General features: G+C 35.6%; 1 protein-coding gene across 1 annotated transcript; it reads right to left on the bottom strand.

The window, feature by feature from the left end:
* Positions 1–1,569: 1,569 nt before the first annotated feature.
* On the bottom strand, positions 1,570–2,274 carry LOC136275532 (uncharacterized). The gene has a single exon (XM_066085017.1). It carries the CDS (start codon positions 2,272–2,274, stop codon positions 1,570–1,572), a length of 705 nt encoding a protein of 234 aa, XP_065941089.1.
* Between the last annotated feature and the right edge of the window lie 17,212 nt (positions 2,275–19,486).

Raw genomic sequence — 19,486 nt, 5'->3', positions numbered from 1 at the left:
ATTGTGGAAGCGAACTAATTGCTGCACCCCCCCCCCCTCCTCCCGCCCCGCTGACAGGAGCTCGCGCTGTATTTTTTTTTTTTTTTTTTGATTGGCGAAACGACATCAAGATCTGTCGAAAATCATTTTTGGTGGTTTCTTCTTATGTGTAACATTTTGTTTCACTTTCCCACCCGTTTGTTTATTCGGTCAGTCTGTGTTAATTCAATCGCCACGTGCGACCGAAAATCTTGTGTCGCTTGAGCGCACACAGTTCAGAACATATATATCTCTGGGTCATCAATTGTTATGTTAATTGAGTAACAATTGGAATGGTGCTTTTACTACTTAAAATAATAAATAAAAAAAATCATCCAGAAAAAATGTTACCGTAACTCAATAGTCAATACCAAAAATAAAATCCGTATGATTACAAACTGAAATCGGGTTTTCAGTATTCGGCGGGATTTGATATTTCTTCTAACATTAGTGTTTTTATTGGTTTCAGAGAATACGATGTAAAAATACAAACAGTAATAAATCTGATGTTATTTACATTGAAACTGTGGAAAAATATTAAATTAGTCACATTCGTTAGAAAACAATGTTATTCAAACATCCGATAATTTTTTTCCTATGCCGTATCATTCGCGTAAATAAATATGTTCTGTACATATTCATGTACCTCAGAAAAAATTCAAATGATTAAAACAAAAAAGAAAGTTGTAATTACTATTTCGGAATTTTTTTCCAAAGTAATTTAACATTGTATTGAAAAGAACAAGAAATAAAAATGATGTAAATTTTTTACTCAATCTTCGTATATATTACCGGCGCTCCTTACATGTACATGTATAACGGCGTACAGTGTATAGATTATCATGATCTATTTGAATTAAGTACCATACGTAAAGATTCCCATAATAATTATTTGCATGACTGTGTACATTGTAGGCAAATTCCTGTGCGTTAATTACTTCTAAGACCTCTTGTTTTCCGTTAACAGTGGTTTAAATAATTAAAATAATTACTTGTAAAAATATCTATAATCGGGATTCCAAAGAACTTACTTCCCGCAATTCATAGAAATGATCAGTATGTTTTCTTTCTATGTTTACATTTAATTTTGTTCAAATAATTAATAAATTTTCTATCATTTAAATTGTGTGTGTAATGTTATGACGGACAGATGACAGACAACAATCAAATGATTGTTGAGATACGGCAAGAAGTGAACCACACGTTTGTTCTGGTTCGACATTTAATTTTTAAACTGGTACCTAAACTGGTATTACATGTATAAATGAAAGTAGACAAAGTCATATACGTACAACACTGATTATTCCGAATAGATACTTTAGATAATAATATTACAACTTTCCCTTTATCAAAAATGAGTGTCAATAAATTTGAAAATTAAATTCTGAGTTAATGTTCGTTGAATCAAGTTACTTTAGATATGAAATAAGTTGAACACAATCATGTGAGATTACTATAACAATTGTAGACTTTGGTAGACTGCCCAGTCTGCCTAAAATAAACATGCAGGGGATTATTCTGCCCCAATTCACAAAATATAAACACTGTTCACTAATCCTCAAATCTCTTTGGTTTCCTCACTTCTCTTCCTGACCGCGTGCGGTATCCACTTTCTGAACTCGGTTGGACTTCTGATGTCAACAGATTTGGTTTCTTTGTGTCGACGACTTCTCCCTGACTGACATCTGGGATTGGCTCTTCATCTGTAGAGATATCTGTGTCTTTACGAAACATCTTCTCCTTAGACGTTATGATATCCCCTCGATTCCTTCGATACATGGCCCCATCTGGCGTGATCAACTGGTATGAGCGATTGTCTTGAGCGATGACGTTAGCTGGCTTCCAGTCTTTCTTCAGTTTGAATCGAACTTTGTGTCCATGAGGAATTTCCTTCTGGCTTTTGGTAGTACGGTTGTAATAGTACTGTTGTCGATGTTGACTTCGTGCCCTTTCCTTGTACGTCTCTGTTCTGTTAATGGTTTTTGGTCTAAGTTGCTTCTTGGTTATCGGTAGAATAGAGCGCAACTCTCTGCTCATTAAAAGCTGTGCTGGCGAACCGGTGTCCGTTGGGGTATTCCTGTACTCCAGTAATCCTAAATATGGGTCCTTGCCATCTGTCTTGGCTTTCTCCAGTAGTCTCTTTGCTGTTTGCACTGTTCTCTCTGCAAGTCCATTGGCTTGTTGATGATATGGACTGGATGAAGTTCCAGTTTTGTGCGAATTCACGAAATTCCTGTGAGGTGTACTGTGTTCCATTGTCACTAATAACTTCAAACGGTATACCATATCTGGCAAACATTGACTTGAGTCTCTCAATAACTGTACGGCTTTGTGTGTTTGGTAGCTTTACGACTTCAAAAAATCTGGAGTAGTAATCTGTTACTACAAGGTAGTCACTTCCATGTAGCGTGAATAAGTCTGTTCCTACTGTTTACCATGGTCCATCTGGAACTGGTATTGACACGAGAGGCTCTTTAGGATTTTGATTCCTGAAGTCCATACATGTGTTGCACTGTGAGATCATCTCGTCAATGTCTCTGTTCATGTTGGACCAGTAGATGATGTTCCTAGCTCTTCTCTTTGTCTTCTCCATGCCCATGTGTCCTTTGTGTAACCTCTTCAGTATTTCTGGTTGTAGGACTGTTGGCACTACTATTCTGTTACCTTTGAACACGAGATCATCAACAACTGTTAACTGGTCTTTGATTTTCCAGTATTTGTGTGTAGATCTTTTTCTGCTGAGTGGCCAATCGTTCTGTATACAGTCCCTTACTAGACTGAGTTCATTATCTCTTTCCGTTTCCCGGTAGATGTCGTTCAGAATATCATGTGACATGGGTATGCTTCTTAAGAACACAGAGTGTACAAAAGTCTCTAACTCCTGTGACTGGGTCTCCTCCTTGCCTGCTGGTAGGCATGCACGAGAGAGCGTGTCCGCAATGACTAGTTCTTTACCTGGTCGGTATTTGAAGTTGAAAGTATACTTCTGTAATCTGAGTAACAATCTCTGCAATCTAGGCGGTGCCTGTGATAGGGGTTTCTTCAAAATGGATTCAAGCGGTTTGTGGTCGTTTTCCACAACAATATCCACTCCATATGTGTATTGGTTAAAACGTTCAAGTCCAAATGTCACTGCAAGTAACTCTTTTTCTATCTGAGCATATCTAGTTTCTGCATCGGTGAGAGCTCTTGAAGCGTAAGCAATTGGTTTGTTTTCTTGTAGAATCACAGCTCCTAGACCGAATTTCGAGGCCTCAACACTCACTACGACTGGTTTCTTGACATCAAAGAAGGTAAGTATGGGTGCTTCTGATAAAATTTTCTTGATGTCCTTAAACGCATCTTCCTGAGGTCGTTCCCAGTGGAATGTGATGTCCTTCCTCAAGAGTGTTCTGATTGGCTGTGTGACTTTAGACATGTTTGGTATGAACTTTGCTAAGTAGTTGATTGTCCCTGTAGTCGTTCTACACCTTTCTTGTCCTCTGGTGGGGGCATCTTTGTGATCGCTTCTATCTTCTTGGGGTCAGGTCTCACACCTTCACTACTAATGATGTGTCCTATGTAGCTCACTTCTGGACTACGAAACATACATTTTCCTTGTTGAGAGTCAAGTTTATCTCCTTGCACCTCTCTAGCACTTGTCGAAGTCTCTGATCATGTTGTTCTCTGTTTTCTCCCCAGACCAAAATGTCATCTATGTCCACTTCTACTCCAGGTATGTGTCTGAAGTGTTGTGAAATCCTCTTTTGGAATAACTCTTGGGCGCTTTTTATTCCGAAGGGCATCCTGCAGAAGCAGTATCGTCCAAAGGGTGTGTTAAAAGTGGTGAGTTTCTGACTTGCTGGATCTAATGGTATCTGCCAGTAGCCACTGTTGGCATCCAACTTGCTGAACATTTTCGCACCTGCTAGTCTGGTGGTGATCTCCTCTATCGTGGGTAACTGATAGTACTCGCGCTTGATGGCTTTGTTTAGGTCGCGTGGATCGAGACAAATCCTTTACTTGCCGTTCGACTTCTCAGCACAAACTATAGAGTTCACCCATTCAGTGGGTTCATCCACCTTCTTTATGACTCCTTTAAGCTCCATTCCCTCGAGTGAGGCTTTCAGTTCGTCTCGGAGTGCTGCGGGAAATGTTCGAGGTGGGTGCACAACTGGTTCTACTGTGCTGTCTATCTGTATGTGATAAGGTTCTTGTAGACACCCTAATCGACGAAATACTGATGTGAATTCACTGAATATGTCCTCCTTACTGTAGTCCTTTGACTGTCTCTGTGTTGCAAATGTCAGCTTGACTAAGCCTTAGTCTCTACATGATCTGAGCCCTAGTATAGGTACTGAATCTGTTTCGGTCACATAAAACTCTAACACATGGTTTCCATGTCGGAGGTGGCATTTCCCTAGGATGGGTATTTTGTCTCCTGTGTAACTTGTTATTCTTGCTGAAGTCCGTGTGACATTGGTTTTCACAAGAAGCTGACTCAGAATACTTCTGGGGATAATGTTAACTTGAGATCCAGTATCTATTTTAAATTTAGCTTTCACCTTGTTAAAGGCTATGGTCGTGTGGGCTTCATCTTTCCTGTCGGATTCTCTGGTAACTGCACATAGGAAGTAATTTTCGTCATCTGTAGAGTGACAGTCTTCATCATCCTCATGATCAACAACATTCACATTTTTTGATCTGCAGCATTTTTGGTAATGATTCGCTCCATTACACCTGTGACAACGTTTTCCAAATGCCGGACATTTCTTTTCCTCATGTGTCTTACCACACCTTCCACATGACTTTTTGTCCCTCGATGCGGGTGAGCCTTTAGGTACATAGGCTGTTGTAGACTGTCCTGGTTTCTTTTTGTTCCTCCAGTTTCCACAAGCTGAATGTTTGTCTTTCGGTTTCTTAAACACTGCTGCTGCTGTCGCTTCTTCACTATGTAGGTCTTTCAGATGGATCACAGACTCTTCGCTGGCTCTGCATGCACTCAAAGCACTCTCTAATGTCAGTTTGTTATCACGAAGCAGTCTCTCTTTGACCTTTTCCGAATTTACTCCGCACACAATGCGATCACGCAACATATCATTTTCCAGTGCCCCGAATTTACAGTTTTTAGCAATTACACGCAAATCGGTCACATACTGATCTATCGTTTCAGTCTTACCTTGCTGTCGCGTGTAGAATTTATGACGCCACACCGTGATATTTTCACGTGGTGCACAGTAATCCTTGAATTTTTTTAACAAGGGTTCAATTTTGTCCTTATCATCCTGTGAAATAGTCATCGTGTTGAAAATTTCACGTCCATCCTGTCCGATTATATAGAGGAATGCACTGCATTTGTCCTTTTCATCCCGTTCATGCATGGCGATGTTCAAATACAGTCGCATGGTCTGTTCCCATTTCCTCCATTTTTCGGGTAGATTTCCATCCGATGATGAGAAATCGAGCTCCGGTGGTGGTCTTAAGTGTTCCATCTGACACCATGTAATGTTATGACGGACAGATGACAGACAACAATCAAATGATTGTTGAGATACGGCAAGAAGTGAACCACACGTTTGTTCTGGTTCGACATTTAATTTTTAAACTGGTACCTAAACTGGTATTACATGTATAAATGAAAGTAGACAAAGTCATACACGTACAACACTGATTATTCCGAATAGATACTTTAGATAATAATATTACAGTGTGCTTCAACAAATACTGATTCCGATTACTTTGAAGTCATTAATTTTTCCGTTGGCTATTGACAAAAAAAGAGACGCTTGACCATCCAATGAAAACAAATACACAGAGTTTGATTGACAGGTTCAACCAGGTGCAGGTCTCACCCGATGTCATGTGTGCCGCTTATACAAAGCCGAATGGTCTTAGAAAGAGTTATCGATGTAAATAAACAAAAAAAAATACAAGCTTATCAAAACATGCTCGTGTAAGTTAAAGTTGTTTAAGGCTTGTTCCAACAGAAATCATGTTTTGCTAATTGTATTTAATATTGTTTATGTATAGCGAATTCTAATATTGTACAGTCATTTTACCGGTAACGAATCAGTATGCGGCTTCGTCGTGCATGCAACTATTATTATCGGTATTCCAAATGTTTTTATTTTATGTTTAAATCGCGATTCTTTGTCGTTCTAAACTGTAGTATCAAACTTCCGAAAATATAAAGGAAGTAATTTCAACACCCCCTCCATTTTCCTAGTTTCGAATTCGTTTCCCAGTATCGAATTTAGCGCCCTTTATCACTTCTGACCGAATATTTTGAGGCGAATTAATTTCAAAAATATACTAAAGGTACATGTTAATGGACTTATAAATGAAGAAGGAAAAACAATTGTGGGAATATGTCTGTTAAACAAATAATATGATCGTTATTTTTAACATACCGTTTTCCCGTCAAATTAAAACTGGACTTGGACAGTTTTCATTTGCGTTACTTTATAATATTGAATTTTCATAAAAACACTTTATAATAGTAATTGATGATAAGTTGTTGCCATTTTTCTTTGTTTTTCCCGTATATCTATTATAATCAATATATGCAGCCAAATAATACTTCTGTCGCAATGAACCGAAACTAGGAAAACTACACGTGGTTCTATTTGAAGTCGTAATTTCATTCAAAGCTCCATTATTATTTGATATGATGCATTATCTTTTTAAATGAATTATATTTACTAATTATCCACTAAATAGGGATCAATAACTTATTTTCATAGTTAGGTTTAATTGTTTTCACACTTTCGTTTTTTCTGCTTTGATCTTCCGGCAGCTCATATCTGGGTCACATTTATAATTTGTAAACAATTCGGTAAATAATCGTGCAAATGGCAAACAACTGAATTTTAACATATTTTATTGAGTAATCAAATGGATTAGGCAACAGGCAAAGCCTATATAAATCCTCTCCAAAATGCAAAGTGGCAAACGACTTCACGCACTGATAGAATATTTATTTCTGTTTTTTAATTACCTAGCTAGGATTTTTCAAAACCTCAACTTTGTCTACCACTAGTAATTTTTCTAAAAATTATTCGATACTGGCAAATATTCGTTACCGGTAAAACGACTGGACCAGTACTGAAACATCGTATAAAAACGTTATGTATACATGTACTCTGTAACTAGTCGTCTTTTAATACATATACCTTTCTTTTGTTTGTTAAAAATAAATTCAATTTTGTAAAAAGATAAGTATATCATTTCCTCTAGATTTTTTTTTTCATGTAAATACCTACAAAAGAGTTTTGCCAATTACAAACAGTTTAAAGTACATGTAATGTAAAACACGGGCGCCATTTTGAAACAAATTGTCGGAGAGTTCCGAATGAAATCTGATGAACGTTTACATGGTTCTCGCACGCTTTGGTCGAAACAATTTATATACACGCTTTGTCCGAAACTGCACGCTTTGTCCGAAACGCTAAACGGTTTACACGAAACGCTTCACGATTCACACGAAACGCTAAACGGTTAAGACGAAACGTTTCTTGCACGTAAATCGCACGCTTTTTTGGTATAGTAGTACGTTTCAGGGTCTGTAAATTTTGTGAGCACGCAACATTTCTAAATTGTACATTGTTTTTAAAAATTTAGAAATATTCAAATAAAGAAATTATCTTAGAGAAAAGGTTACGTGTTTTGTAAACGGGTTCGGTTTTTAAAAAAAAACACAATTCCTGACATGACCCATGAGTACATACTGTTAACAACAATGCTTGCTACCCTCTGAAAATTTAGCTCGCCATTAAATATCTCATTTTTTAAATAATGTTTGTTACGATTACATAATCTGTGTGCGACAAATAGTTTTCCTAAAACATTTTCTTATTTTCTTTTTCAATACACGTTTTATCTGCAGGTTTTCAATCACAACACGTTTTTATAACAAAAGCAGAACTGAAAGTTTAGTAATTATAATCGTTTGACACCACATCACATATATTTTCAACTCGCAGCAACAACGGAAGACCTACTCGTGGCTTTGCCACGAGCTCTGCTCTAGTTAAAATGATATATTTATAATCTGAGGACAGATTAACAATTTTCCGGGGGAGTATGTGATAGTATCAAACATATTTCTATATGTATTTATTCGTTTTATCTAATTTATTATCCGTTTTTGTTAAACACAGTCTTACATTTTAAAAAACCGCCAGTTACACTGCGCAACTGGATTGAGTTGGCTGAGTAAAGTCTTTCGTTTTCATTGGTTCTCTAATTTCATTGGTCTTTCTTTTTTTCATTTTCCAATAAATTTAATTCTCTATTTGATATAAGTAACCGTTTAAACTAAGTAAAATTAGGCAGTATTTCATTTTCAACATCGTAAGTCAATCCAGCGTGTATCTGCTGCATCTTGTTGTATGTTAATATTATATTTACTTATATATTTCTTTACTACCATGTTAGTGATTTGGGCATTTTATTTTAATTGCAAAGTTTATACTTTAGCGTATATTGCAGTTAAACTGGTCATAGTAATTTCTAAAACTTGTTTGTAAGTTCAAATGTTAAATTGTTACAAAACATGTTTTTATATTTTAAATGAATACGGGAGTAACGGTAGCTTATTGTCAAAGATTTCAGAAGCTAAACATATTAAATGTACATGATAAACTCTTTTTTATGTCTAATGTTTTATTTCTTTGTTTATAGGTCAATGCTTTATTTATCTACTTAATAAATCGACAGAAATTACCATCTGCCTCCTTTCTGCTCGGTTGCATCAAGAAAGACTTAAGGATCACAAACCAGTCACCACAGGTAGTCCGCTACAACAACAGGACCCTTATCTAGATAACGAAGGTCTGCTACGTGTAGAAGACAGAATTCTCACCGGAGATGTACTAGCTGGATCCAACGCACCTATTATTGATCCGAAAAAGTCGCATGTGGCAAGATTGCTTATAAAGCACCATCATCAAAAATGTAAACATCAGGGACGTCACCTCCCTGAAGGTGCTGTGAGATCCGCAGGTTACTGGGTAATGGGTGCTAAAAGACTTAGTTCATTATTATTAAACTCGTGTGTAATTTGTTCAAAGTTACGACGCAAAGTTGAAACACAGAAAATGGGAAATATACCTGACTTTCGATGCAAGCCATCACCACCGTTCACGTATGTGGGAGTAGACACCTTTGGGCCCTGGGAGGTGACAGCTAGAAAAACAAGCGGAGGAGTTGTTAATGCTAAAAGATGGCCAATCTTATTTACATGTTTGACGAGCAGAGCAGTACATATAGAGCTGGTGGACGAGATGACATCCAGTGCCTTTATCACTTCCTTTAGGCTTTTTGTAACAGTAACAATACGTGGTAAAGTCACTGAGTTTTATTCAGATAGAGGAACTAATATTGTTGGGAGTATAGATGCACTTAACATCAATGCAATCAACATAGAATCTCCAACCCTGAAGAAGTATATGGTGGAAAAGAGCTCTACTTGGATATTTAACCCACCACATGCATATGGGAGGGATATGGGAAATGATCATCATTGGAACAGCGTGCAGAATTCTTAATGCTATCATCATAAAGTCAAAGAAACCACTTACACATGATGTTTTGAATACATTTGTGTATTAAGTTTGTGCTATCATCAACAGTCGAGCATTAGCGAACGTGTCGGTAGATCCAACACAGCCATCAGTTCTTTCCCCGTCAGTATTGCTGAAACAAATGACTGAAGTTGATTATGGACCGTTTCAAGCAGTTGATGTGAAGGACATGTACAGATCATCATGGAAACACACACAACTTTTAGCCAACCAATTCTGGAAAAGATGGCAGCAAGAATACATTTACAGTCTTCAAACCAGGCGGAAGTGGACCTATTCTAAGGAAGACATCAAAGTTGATGACATAGTACTCTTAAAGGATTCTGACACCGTTAGATACGAATGGTCAATGGCAGTTGTTCAACGTACCTTCCCAAGTAAAAATGGACATGTTCGGAAAGTAGAGCTACGCACCGTTAATAACGGAACTTGTATCGCTTATGTGTGACCTATCACCGAGATAGGTTCACTTATTTACACCTAAAGAAGAGTGACATTATAGAACATCAGGCGGGGAGTGTAACGTCTCTGGAATTTACGGTGCCGGTCAGTTTTGGGTTCTGAATTTACTTAGTGTTATTTACATTCGGTAAGCTGTTTCTGGGAGACATTTTTTCCCGCGTGTCTGGGATTTGTAATATTATTTTCTGATTATTAATTTAAAACTTTATTCGAAATTTTTGGAGAGTGTGTATGAAAGTGCAGTGTTTATTGATAATTGATTATTTGTTTGCAAAAAACATGTATACTTTGAAAATAAATCATTTAAGGTAAAACCACACATAATTTACGGCATGCAACTGTAAAGGGATTCTTTGGAAGTATATGTTATGTAATGGGGGAGTTCTCTTGAAGAGTTCATTAGTATTAAAAAAAAAGTTAAATGTTCAAATGTTTTCAGTACTAGAGACTTGTGATTTGAAAGTACAACATGGAGCAATTGTAAAGGACATATAATTTGTACATTATTGAATATCAATATACAGTTATCCATAAATTACTGGGCTTTTACATTGTATTGTAATTCTCAACATTTGGACATATGTTTGATCTTTGTAAAATATGTTTGATGTACAGTACAGTAAGCAAATACATTCTTTCTAAGTTTTAAACAGGTGTCAACAAAATGTATGAACGGCAATCTGAGGATAATTTAGAGGCCTGCAATTCTCTACATATAAGTGACTTTGAAATCACCAGTTACTGTTAAACTTGAGAATATGATAAGAAAACTTCAAAATCTCTTTTTTGATTACATTTTTTTTCTACACATTGTCCAGATATTTTTTGAATTATTCTATAAAGCTGATTTCTAAATAGCGATTGCTTCTTATGTAAGCAAAGTGATACACAGACTAATTGATTGTGTAAAATAAATAAAATTGATGTACAAATGTAACTTCTGTATTTTGGTAAAACATTATTGTAAAGAATAAAATACTGCAGTTTCAGAAGTTCAGTTTACTAAATTTAAATACTATAATATTCTTTCACGTGACCTACCTGAGGAATGGCCACGTAAATTTTACCGGACAAAGTTTGGCCGAAAAAGTGTGATTTGCAGTGGCAATTTTTTTGGAATTTTACAGAATTCCTATTGGTAAGTTATGAACATCTTCGGATAAAGTTTTTGACAATTTTGAATATTGAAAAGACGTTTATTTGTGAAAATGTCAACAAACCAACAACAACAAAGGGTCACTAAAAATCCGAGCAGTGTTCACTGAGTTCATCGAGCCAGGTAAACAAAGATGTATCACAAGTATTCAGGAGTTACAGACCTCGATAAACAATTTAAAGCACAAACTCTTTAAGTATAATACTTTGGTTGACGATGTTACCAAAAAAAAAAATCGAAGATGAGGATTCTGGGGTAGTCAAATCACTGAAATATGTGTCCGAACAATCGGGATGCAATTACGATGAGATTCACTGTATTCGTTCTGAAAATGCGCAACTTCGAGGTGAAGTCGATTTATTACGTGCGATGATTATTAAGATGGATCGAAAGATGGGCCACCTCGAACATGAAATAACAGATTTACGTTCTCGTTCAATGCGAAATAACATTTTGATTCATATTTTTGCTTACACCCCCGGCGAGAACTTATCAGAAAGCATTCCTCACTTAATTCATGAAGTTTTAGGGGTGCATGTCTCGTTCGTTCGTATTCACAGGAACAGTGTAAAGGGCACGTGAACTCGAGACCAGTGTCAATAACTGCAACAATGGCAGACAGAGGCAAGAAAGTCGAGATTCTGCAAGCACAGAAAGCTAAGAAACTACAAAGGGTTAAATTACCATTCTTTATAACATCCCAAGACCCACCTGTAGCCCCTGAAGAGCGCAAAAGGTTTTATGCCATTTCAGATTCTCTCCGGGAGCAAAATATTAAGTCAAAGGTGGAACGAGGGCGGTTGATCCTACCTAATGGGGAATATTACCGAGATCCTGTTCCAAAGATTGAGACGGAAGATGCCTTGCAGTTAACACCAGACGCGATTGATGCCCTACAACTACCAACACATTCAACGCAGCCTACTAAAGTTAAGGGTTCCGACATTTTTGCAACGGGTGTAAAAGTTAGCTCGGTGGAGGAGGTCCAGGACCTGTACAGAAAGGTGTGTGTTGATCCATATTCTGCGGCGGCGGATCACCGTATTCTGATCTATAGGTTTGTGGATTCTGCGGGGAAAACTCATGAAAGTTTCTGGGATGACGGGGAGCACGGTGCCGCCGACGCCTTCTACAATACATTAAAACAAACCAAATAAGCAACGTGGGTGTGGTCATTACGCGCTGGAGTGGCCCCAGACACCTTTGTCCGGACCGCTGGCGAATCATGGAGGAACACTTGTGTGAGGTAGCAAATACTCTGGATGGGTGAACTTGTTATTTCGTATGGTTAAAATACAACCTAGCCATTACAATGACAAGGAATAACGATTACATATATGTAATTTGTAAATATTGTTAAATTTATGAGTTTTTTCATTGTTTCCTTAAACTCCTTTTTTTTCATTTATTTATTTATTTTCATAATTATTTATTTTTTGTGCTACCTTAGTATTATTTATTTTCTTTTTTATTTATCTTTTTATGCTACCTTTAGTACGCCGGAAATAGTTTGCCTATTGTCGTCAACTTTCATTCTATACTTCCCTTCTCTTTGTATAATTATCTGGTGTTATTTTTTTTCTTTATAAAGTTTGAATTAAAACATTTTCTGAAGTAATTCGCATACATCTCAGCAATGCTATTTACCTATCATTTTTTTAATGTATTAATTATTAATTTAGGTTTTCCGCTGAGAGCGGAAAACCTTACTATTATTCTGAAAATTTTTCAAATTTCTTCTTATTAATTTTTTCTTCTAGACGCCAACTTTGATCCTTAATATCTCGCTCGTTTGTTTACCGATTGTTTTCAAATTTTCAGGACTGATAACATGCCGCGTGATGTTATCGTTGCATATTTTAGTTGAGGAAAATACGCATCTATTTTTGAGTTATTCTCCTTTAAGTAAAAGTTAACGACTTCTTTTGTCCAGGGGGTTTAGCTTTAACGATGACTGGCAGAGTCTCAAAAATGGGCTGGTTTGAAAGCTAATACATTGAATTTGTGCGAGATATATTTTATTTATTATTTAAATGCAAATTAAAGGGGTGGTATAGATGCTGAAACAAAGGTAAGAAAAAAAAATCAAAAAAAATCGCGTATTTTCCGTGTTAGTTTTCTACCTGATGAAAATTTGTTATAACATGTATTTTAAAAGTTCTTGGTCTTACCTAGACCTTTCATTCGGTATACCGAAAAAGGGGCTGGCCCTTACAATTAGGGATTAAGAGGCGTCCAAAGTTTATTGTCAATAACTTAAAAAGGAATAAACATTTCTAATGCATTATTGAAGCAAAGTTGTAAAGAAATTAATTTTGAATCCTTCTATGGTATTCAATTTAATGTTTTCGTAATTTATAGTCAGTATTTGTAGAAACAATTGTTGTCAGTTCGGTCCATTTTTTGTGGGGGTGCGCACGTTTTTGAGGTTATGAAAGGGCTTCTTGTAATGCACTAACTGATGCATGTAGCGCGCAAAAATAATTCCACATAAAATTCCCAAATGTTTTTATATATATGTACATTTTCATTTCATATAGATAAACCGCTTTGACCTTATTTTTGTTGTTAGTTTCATAACTGTGCCCCTGTCTATATTTAGATGTATTACGAGACTCAGGTAACCGATCGATAGGAGAGCCGCTAGCTGTATTCAGGCCGTCGCCTAGACGACAGGGCATGTGCTTGTAGAGCTGGACGTACACGATTTACTGTAACAGAGACATTTTGAATTGTGTCAGTACTGGGAGATGTGTTAATAAAATGGTTCCAATGCATGGTAATTAAACTCAACTTTTCTACAATACGTATACACGGCCGTCATATAAAGCACAATGTGTATTACTGACATGACAAATGTACGCTGGCAATTTAAACGAACGCGGGATTTCTCCCGATAGAACAATTCTTTTAAAGCAAAAAAAAACGAAAAAACTGATTTGCGATCGATATAATATAATTATCATCGTGGAGATGATTTTAAAAAGTGAACTTAATATTCGTATACGATAATATTTGAATCCAAAGCCGCTAGTTTTAAGTTACGGTTATTAGGGATATTAAGTATGACCTGCCCCGCGTTTCAGGTTTTTAACTTGCAAAACATCTACAAACGAAAATACCAAACAACCTTCAGCAGCAACTTATAAATTATTTATTCCATACACAATTCTAAAGAGGTAATTAGATAAATTTTATAAATGCTTTATACTTGTATTCGCTATCTTCCATGGAAAAAAGTGGCATGGAAAAAATGTTGTTCAATGTTCATCAAATACGCTCTAGCCTTAGCAATTGAAAATAATTAGCAAACTGTATATGATAGATTGACATATCAACAAACATTCAGACCCGCAATGTGTTTTTTTACAAGTTCTATAAAATGTGGACTCAATGACTATATAATTTACCGTTTTCCGTCTGGGTTATTTTGAATCATGTGTATACGTTATGTGTAGCCATATAAATTGTGTACATGCAGAGCAATGCAATGCTAGGACAATAAAATTCCAACAATGTATATGGTGAGGCCGGTCAGACTGATACTGGTTCTGCTTGTTCTACAAATAGCGAATGTAAGACGAAGTATTTGGGTGTTATATTTTACAACAAATATAAGTATTGCTCTCTTAAAAGCTTGCATTACTCAACAAAGTATTTTATTGGAATCATTCGAAGTTACCTTAGCTGCATATATGTTTGTAAGGTAGAGTCTATAACATAACCTAGTCACGGTTTCCGGAAATATTATTTCCGATTTAGTTTCATGTTTAATATGTTTTACGGTGCGACCGTTGGGGCGAGCGCAGCATGTGATCAAATAATGAATTATGATAAATCAATAAAAATAAAAGTATCAACGTAACGTAAATGAATTTGAATGCAAAATAAAATATATACATGCCTTTTTTTTCTAGTAATTTTTCATTATTTATAATTTATAAGATTGTTTTTTTATTTTTAAAAATAGAATTTATCTCAGTTTTTACAATGTTGTTGAATAATAAAGATTTTAACATAATGTTTATTTAAGGAATGAATTCAATATTTATTAGTCTTATACGATATAAAATGGTTTGGGGCGGTTTACACTTTATAAACCGCGAAGCGGTTTATAAAGAAGCGTAAACTGTTCCAAACCATTTTATATCGTATAAAACTAACAAATATTGAAATCATTCCTTATAATTTAATTTTTTTGCTATCGATAGTTGATAAAAACAGTCATTTTATCTATAAAATGACAACAAATTGTACAAAATTCAAACGTAACGTCAGGCGGGTTAATACGTTTTTGACGTTAGTCTTACTATGACGTAGGCAACATACTTTATACGATATAAAATAAATTTTTCAACCAATCAGAAAGCGTGTTACAACCAGAATTAAATTAATGCAGTTTATTTCCTCTTTTCTTGCAGCAGACATTTTTCTTAAACTTACATATAAAAATTATTTCATTATTTCAAGCTTGTGGGTGGAACGAAATCAGTTTCACATGTTATATGACATAAAGATGTCCTCCCCCCTCTTGTCTCGAAGCAACTATTTTTATAAAATTTACATTAAAAAATTGAATTATCATGGAGTTGCCACCCCCCCCCCCCCTTCCCATTTTGGTAGCATGTAAAAAATGCTATGAAAATCATGAAATAATGATTGAAATTTTGAAAATTTTGGAAAATTTAAAAAAAAAAAATTCTTTTTTTGCTTGTCAAGATTTGTTGGATGAGTTTGCCCCCCGCCCCCCCCCCCCCACCCCCAACACTTTCAAAAACGATGCTACGTGCTTGGAAATTACTCATTTCTTTATTCCCCTCTTTAATAAACAAAACAAACTAACCATGACCGATCCAGATAAATATAATTACATGTATCAAAAATAAACTTAAAAAACAAACTACACATTCATCCGTCACCCACAATATTGTCTTTTCGACATTTGTCATCGTTGTAGACCCGTGTAACAATCTGTTAAGTAGGTGCTTGCACAAAAAAGAACCCCTTGCTGATCTACATTTTCATTAACGCATACAAAGAAAAAATATATTTTGATTTATTTTTGAATTTTTTTGATGTAAAAAAAGAAGAGAAGAAATTGGTTCTCAGTCTCTCTTTATGCCTGTTTGTTAGCGGTTAATCAAAGTTCATTTTGAATATCCTTTTGTAATTTAAAAAATGTGATGTAAAATTTGTTCATGCAATATTTCGGATAAAGCAATGAAGAGTTGTTTTTTGAAATTTTATTAGACCATAAAATTGTAAAATGCTATTATTGAAAATTGTGCCCGATTTCTTTCTTTTTTTTAAGGTAAAACTTTATTGATTTAAAAAATGATTCTTTGAGACAAACAAATTGACATAATCAATAATACTTTGACAATCTCTAACTGCAGGTATGTAGCAGAAAAAGAATCGGATGGACGACCTAGGACACAGATCGTCCATCCGAATTTCTTGAAAATTGCCATATTTTTGTACGCGGACGCAATACTCACCGAGACTAAATGGTTCGTATCTTAAGTTTTAACTGCTTTGAAAGGTAATATTGGTTTTCTGATAAATATGAACATGAATAATTAAGTAAAAATGGTTAAAATTACAGTAAAATTACCGGCATCGGTCTTCTCCGTGCGCGGATCTAGAAGAGGAAGGGTTCCTGACACCCCCCCCCCCCCCCAGCGAAATTTCTTTCAATTACGTGTACATTATAAACTTACCAAATATGCCTCGGACATCCCTTGGCAAACTCAAATAACCGTCTGACTTTTCAACCCCCACCCCGGAAAAATTTTCTGATCCGCGCATGTTCCCCCTCCTCGAAATACAAAATTATTCTTCAAATCCCCTTGTAAAATTTTCAGGATCTCCGCATATATACTAAGAGATTAATTGGCGCTTGCGTTCGATAAAAATGCGTGTAAAACGTTTGCCATTGGTCTTTTTACCTTCGTACCGGGCATAACCACAGTCCTACTCTGTGAATAAAATGCGGCGAATCAAACTAGAGACAACGTGTTAAGATCTGTATTTGCTTATAAACATGTAGTATCATCGTGCAAAATGCACTGTTCAATTATATATATTTTTTTACTTTACTTGTAAAATTCAACAACTGTATCGTAATTTTTTCTCACAGTTTATTTCTTACATAGGTACCTTTTTATCTAGTGAATGACACTTTTCAGACTTTATATGTGATTTCAAAGAGACAGAGTGTCATGTCTCAAGGACTGTTAATCTCTTAAAACAACATTGTGCAATTATCAGATTTTCATTTCTTAAACATCAAAGACTCATTGAGTTTATTTAATTATTTTATATCTGTGAACCTTTCACTCAGCTTACTTATATCATTACCTGTCAATTTATACTCACTGTTAAGATTCTTATAAATAGTTATGAACAATTGCCAATGCCGGTCTGGAATACGACAGCCAGCCCCGGCCACGTCCGACTCTCCCAGAGTCTTGAGTCTGAAGGCCAATTCTGGCCATATCCGACTTGTTTGTAACATGTCTGTCTGTTCAATTGTTATAGTGTTGCCATCGTTGAGTCTCGTCCAATAATGTGGAATCCTGCATCAATTGCCTGTTTATTTCTCTGGAACTGTATACTGGTGGACCTTCGGGAATACCGCAAACCTACCCTTCTTTTTTGCTGACGGCCCACAGCGCGCCCCAACCTTTTACTCTAGACACTTTACGCCAACATTCCCTCACCCGGTTCGTACTGCACACGACCGATGCAGATCCAGACGAATTATCTATCACCGTAAAATCTACGCGGTCACAGAAATATAATACTTTGTTTCTCAGTGTTTACACATCTAATATTGTACTATGGTCAGCTATCAATTTTTTGTAATACGTCACAAGTATTACGCAGCTACAACGGAAAACCTAATCGTTGCTTGCAACGAGCTCGTCTCTAGTTTATATCTCTTTTTGTGTTACCTAAGTACGCCGGAAATATTCTGTCTATTGTCGTCAACCTAATATTCTGTATTTTCCTTTTCGTTGCAAATATCCGGTGTAGTGTCGCTGAGTGATATGGTCGAGGTATTTTGGCGTGTTTTTCTTTTTTGGCTAAAAAATACCAAATAGTATATAGAATATGCAGTCATATCCTCAGAAACTAATTATACTCTTCTCTTTTCTTTCTTTCTTTCTCTCTATTTCTGTTCATTTTACTGAAATGAGACTTATCCTGGAAAATATACGCCTAGGAAATGCAGATCTACGAGCCGATAATTTGCATATATATTTGCCCAGTCTGTGTTTACAGATCTTAATGAAATATACTTATACACCTGTAATTAATAATGGCTGAAATTAAAATCATTTCCGTTAAATGGCAAGGATTAAATGATACTAAGAAAAGAAAAGATATTTTTCAATTCTATAGACAACAAAAATGTAATATCCTATATTAATAGACACACATTTTACTGAGGAGATGGAACAAGATATTAGAAACGAATGGGGTTATGAGGCTTGTTTTAAGTTCTTTTTTTTTCGAAATCGAGAGGAGTTGCTATTCTCTTTAATAACAATTTTGATTTCAAAATGCATGAGCAAATCAAAGTAGGGAATACAGGGAATTTATTAGCACTTAGTATCTCAATAGAAAATAGAAAGTTAAGCTTAGTATGTTTGTATGGACCTAATGGGGATTCTCCGGAATTTTACCAGAATTTGAGCAATATTGTTAACAAATTACAAAACGATGAGATGATTATTGTTGGAAATTTAAATTTGGTATTAGATACAAGTCAATATTATTATAATTATTAACATGTTCCCGAAAGCGAGGGAAATAGTCTTAGAGCATATGATGTCTTACAGTTTAGTAGATATATATGGATAATTTCATCCATATGACAAGAGGTATACTTGGAGAAAACCTACACCTCTGAAACAAGCACGTCTAGACTTTTTTCTTATTTCAGCTTCACTTATAAAATAAGTTAGAAATAGTGATATCATGATAAGCTATAGATCAGATCATTCTCCTGTTTTTATCTCTTTAAAGTTTAATGATTTTAAACATGGTAGTGGCCTTTGGAAATTTAACAACTCCCTTTTAAAAGATTTATAGTATGTGCAAAGTATTAACTGTCATATTAATCAAATTAAAATGCAATATGCAGTTCCAGTGTACAAAAAAGAGTCTATTCTAGATATTCCAGATTCTAAAATCCAATTTACAATTAACAACCAGCTTTTTCTGGAGACACTGTTAATGGAAAGTAGATCAAAAACTATCTCATATGCAAGCTATATAA

The sequence above is a fragment of the Magallana gigas genome, chromosome 1 (genome assembly GCF_963853765.1).
Source record: "Magallana gigas chromosome 1, xbMagGiga1.1, whole genome shotgun sequence".
Classification (NCBI taxonomy): domain Eukaryota; kingdom Metazoa; phylum Mollusca; class Bivalvia; order Ostreida; family Ostreidae; genus Magallana; species Magallana gigas.
Note: the sequence above shows the minus strand (reverse complement) of the source record. Positions and strands in the feature narration are given on the sequence as shown.

What these genes read in the sequence shown, in the direction of transcription:
- LOC136275532 (XM_066085017.1), bottom strand. Translation starts at nt 2,274, where the DNA reads ATGGAACACAGTACACCTCACAGGAATTTCGTGAATTCGCACAAAACT.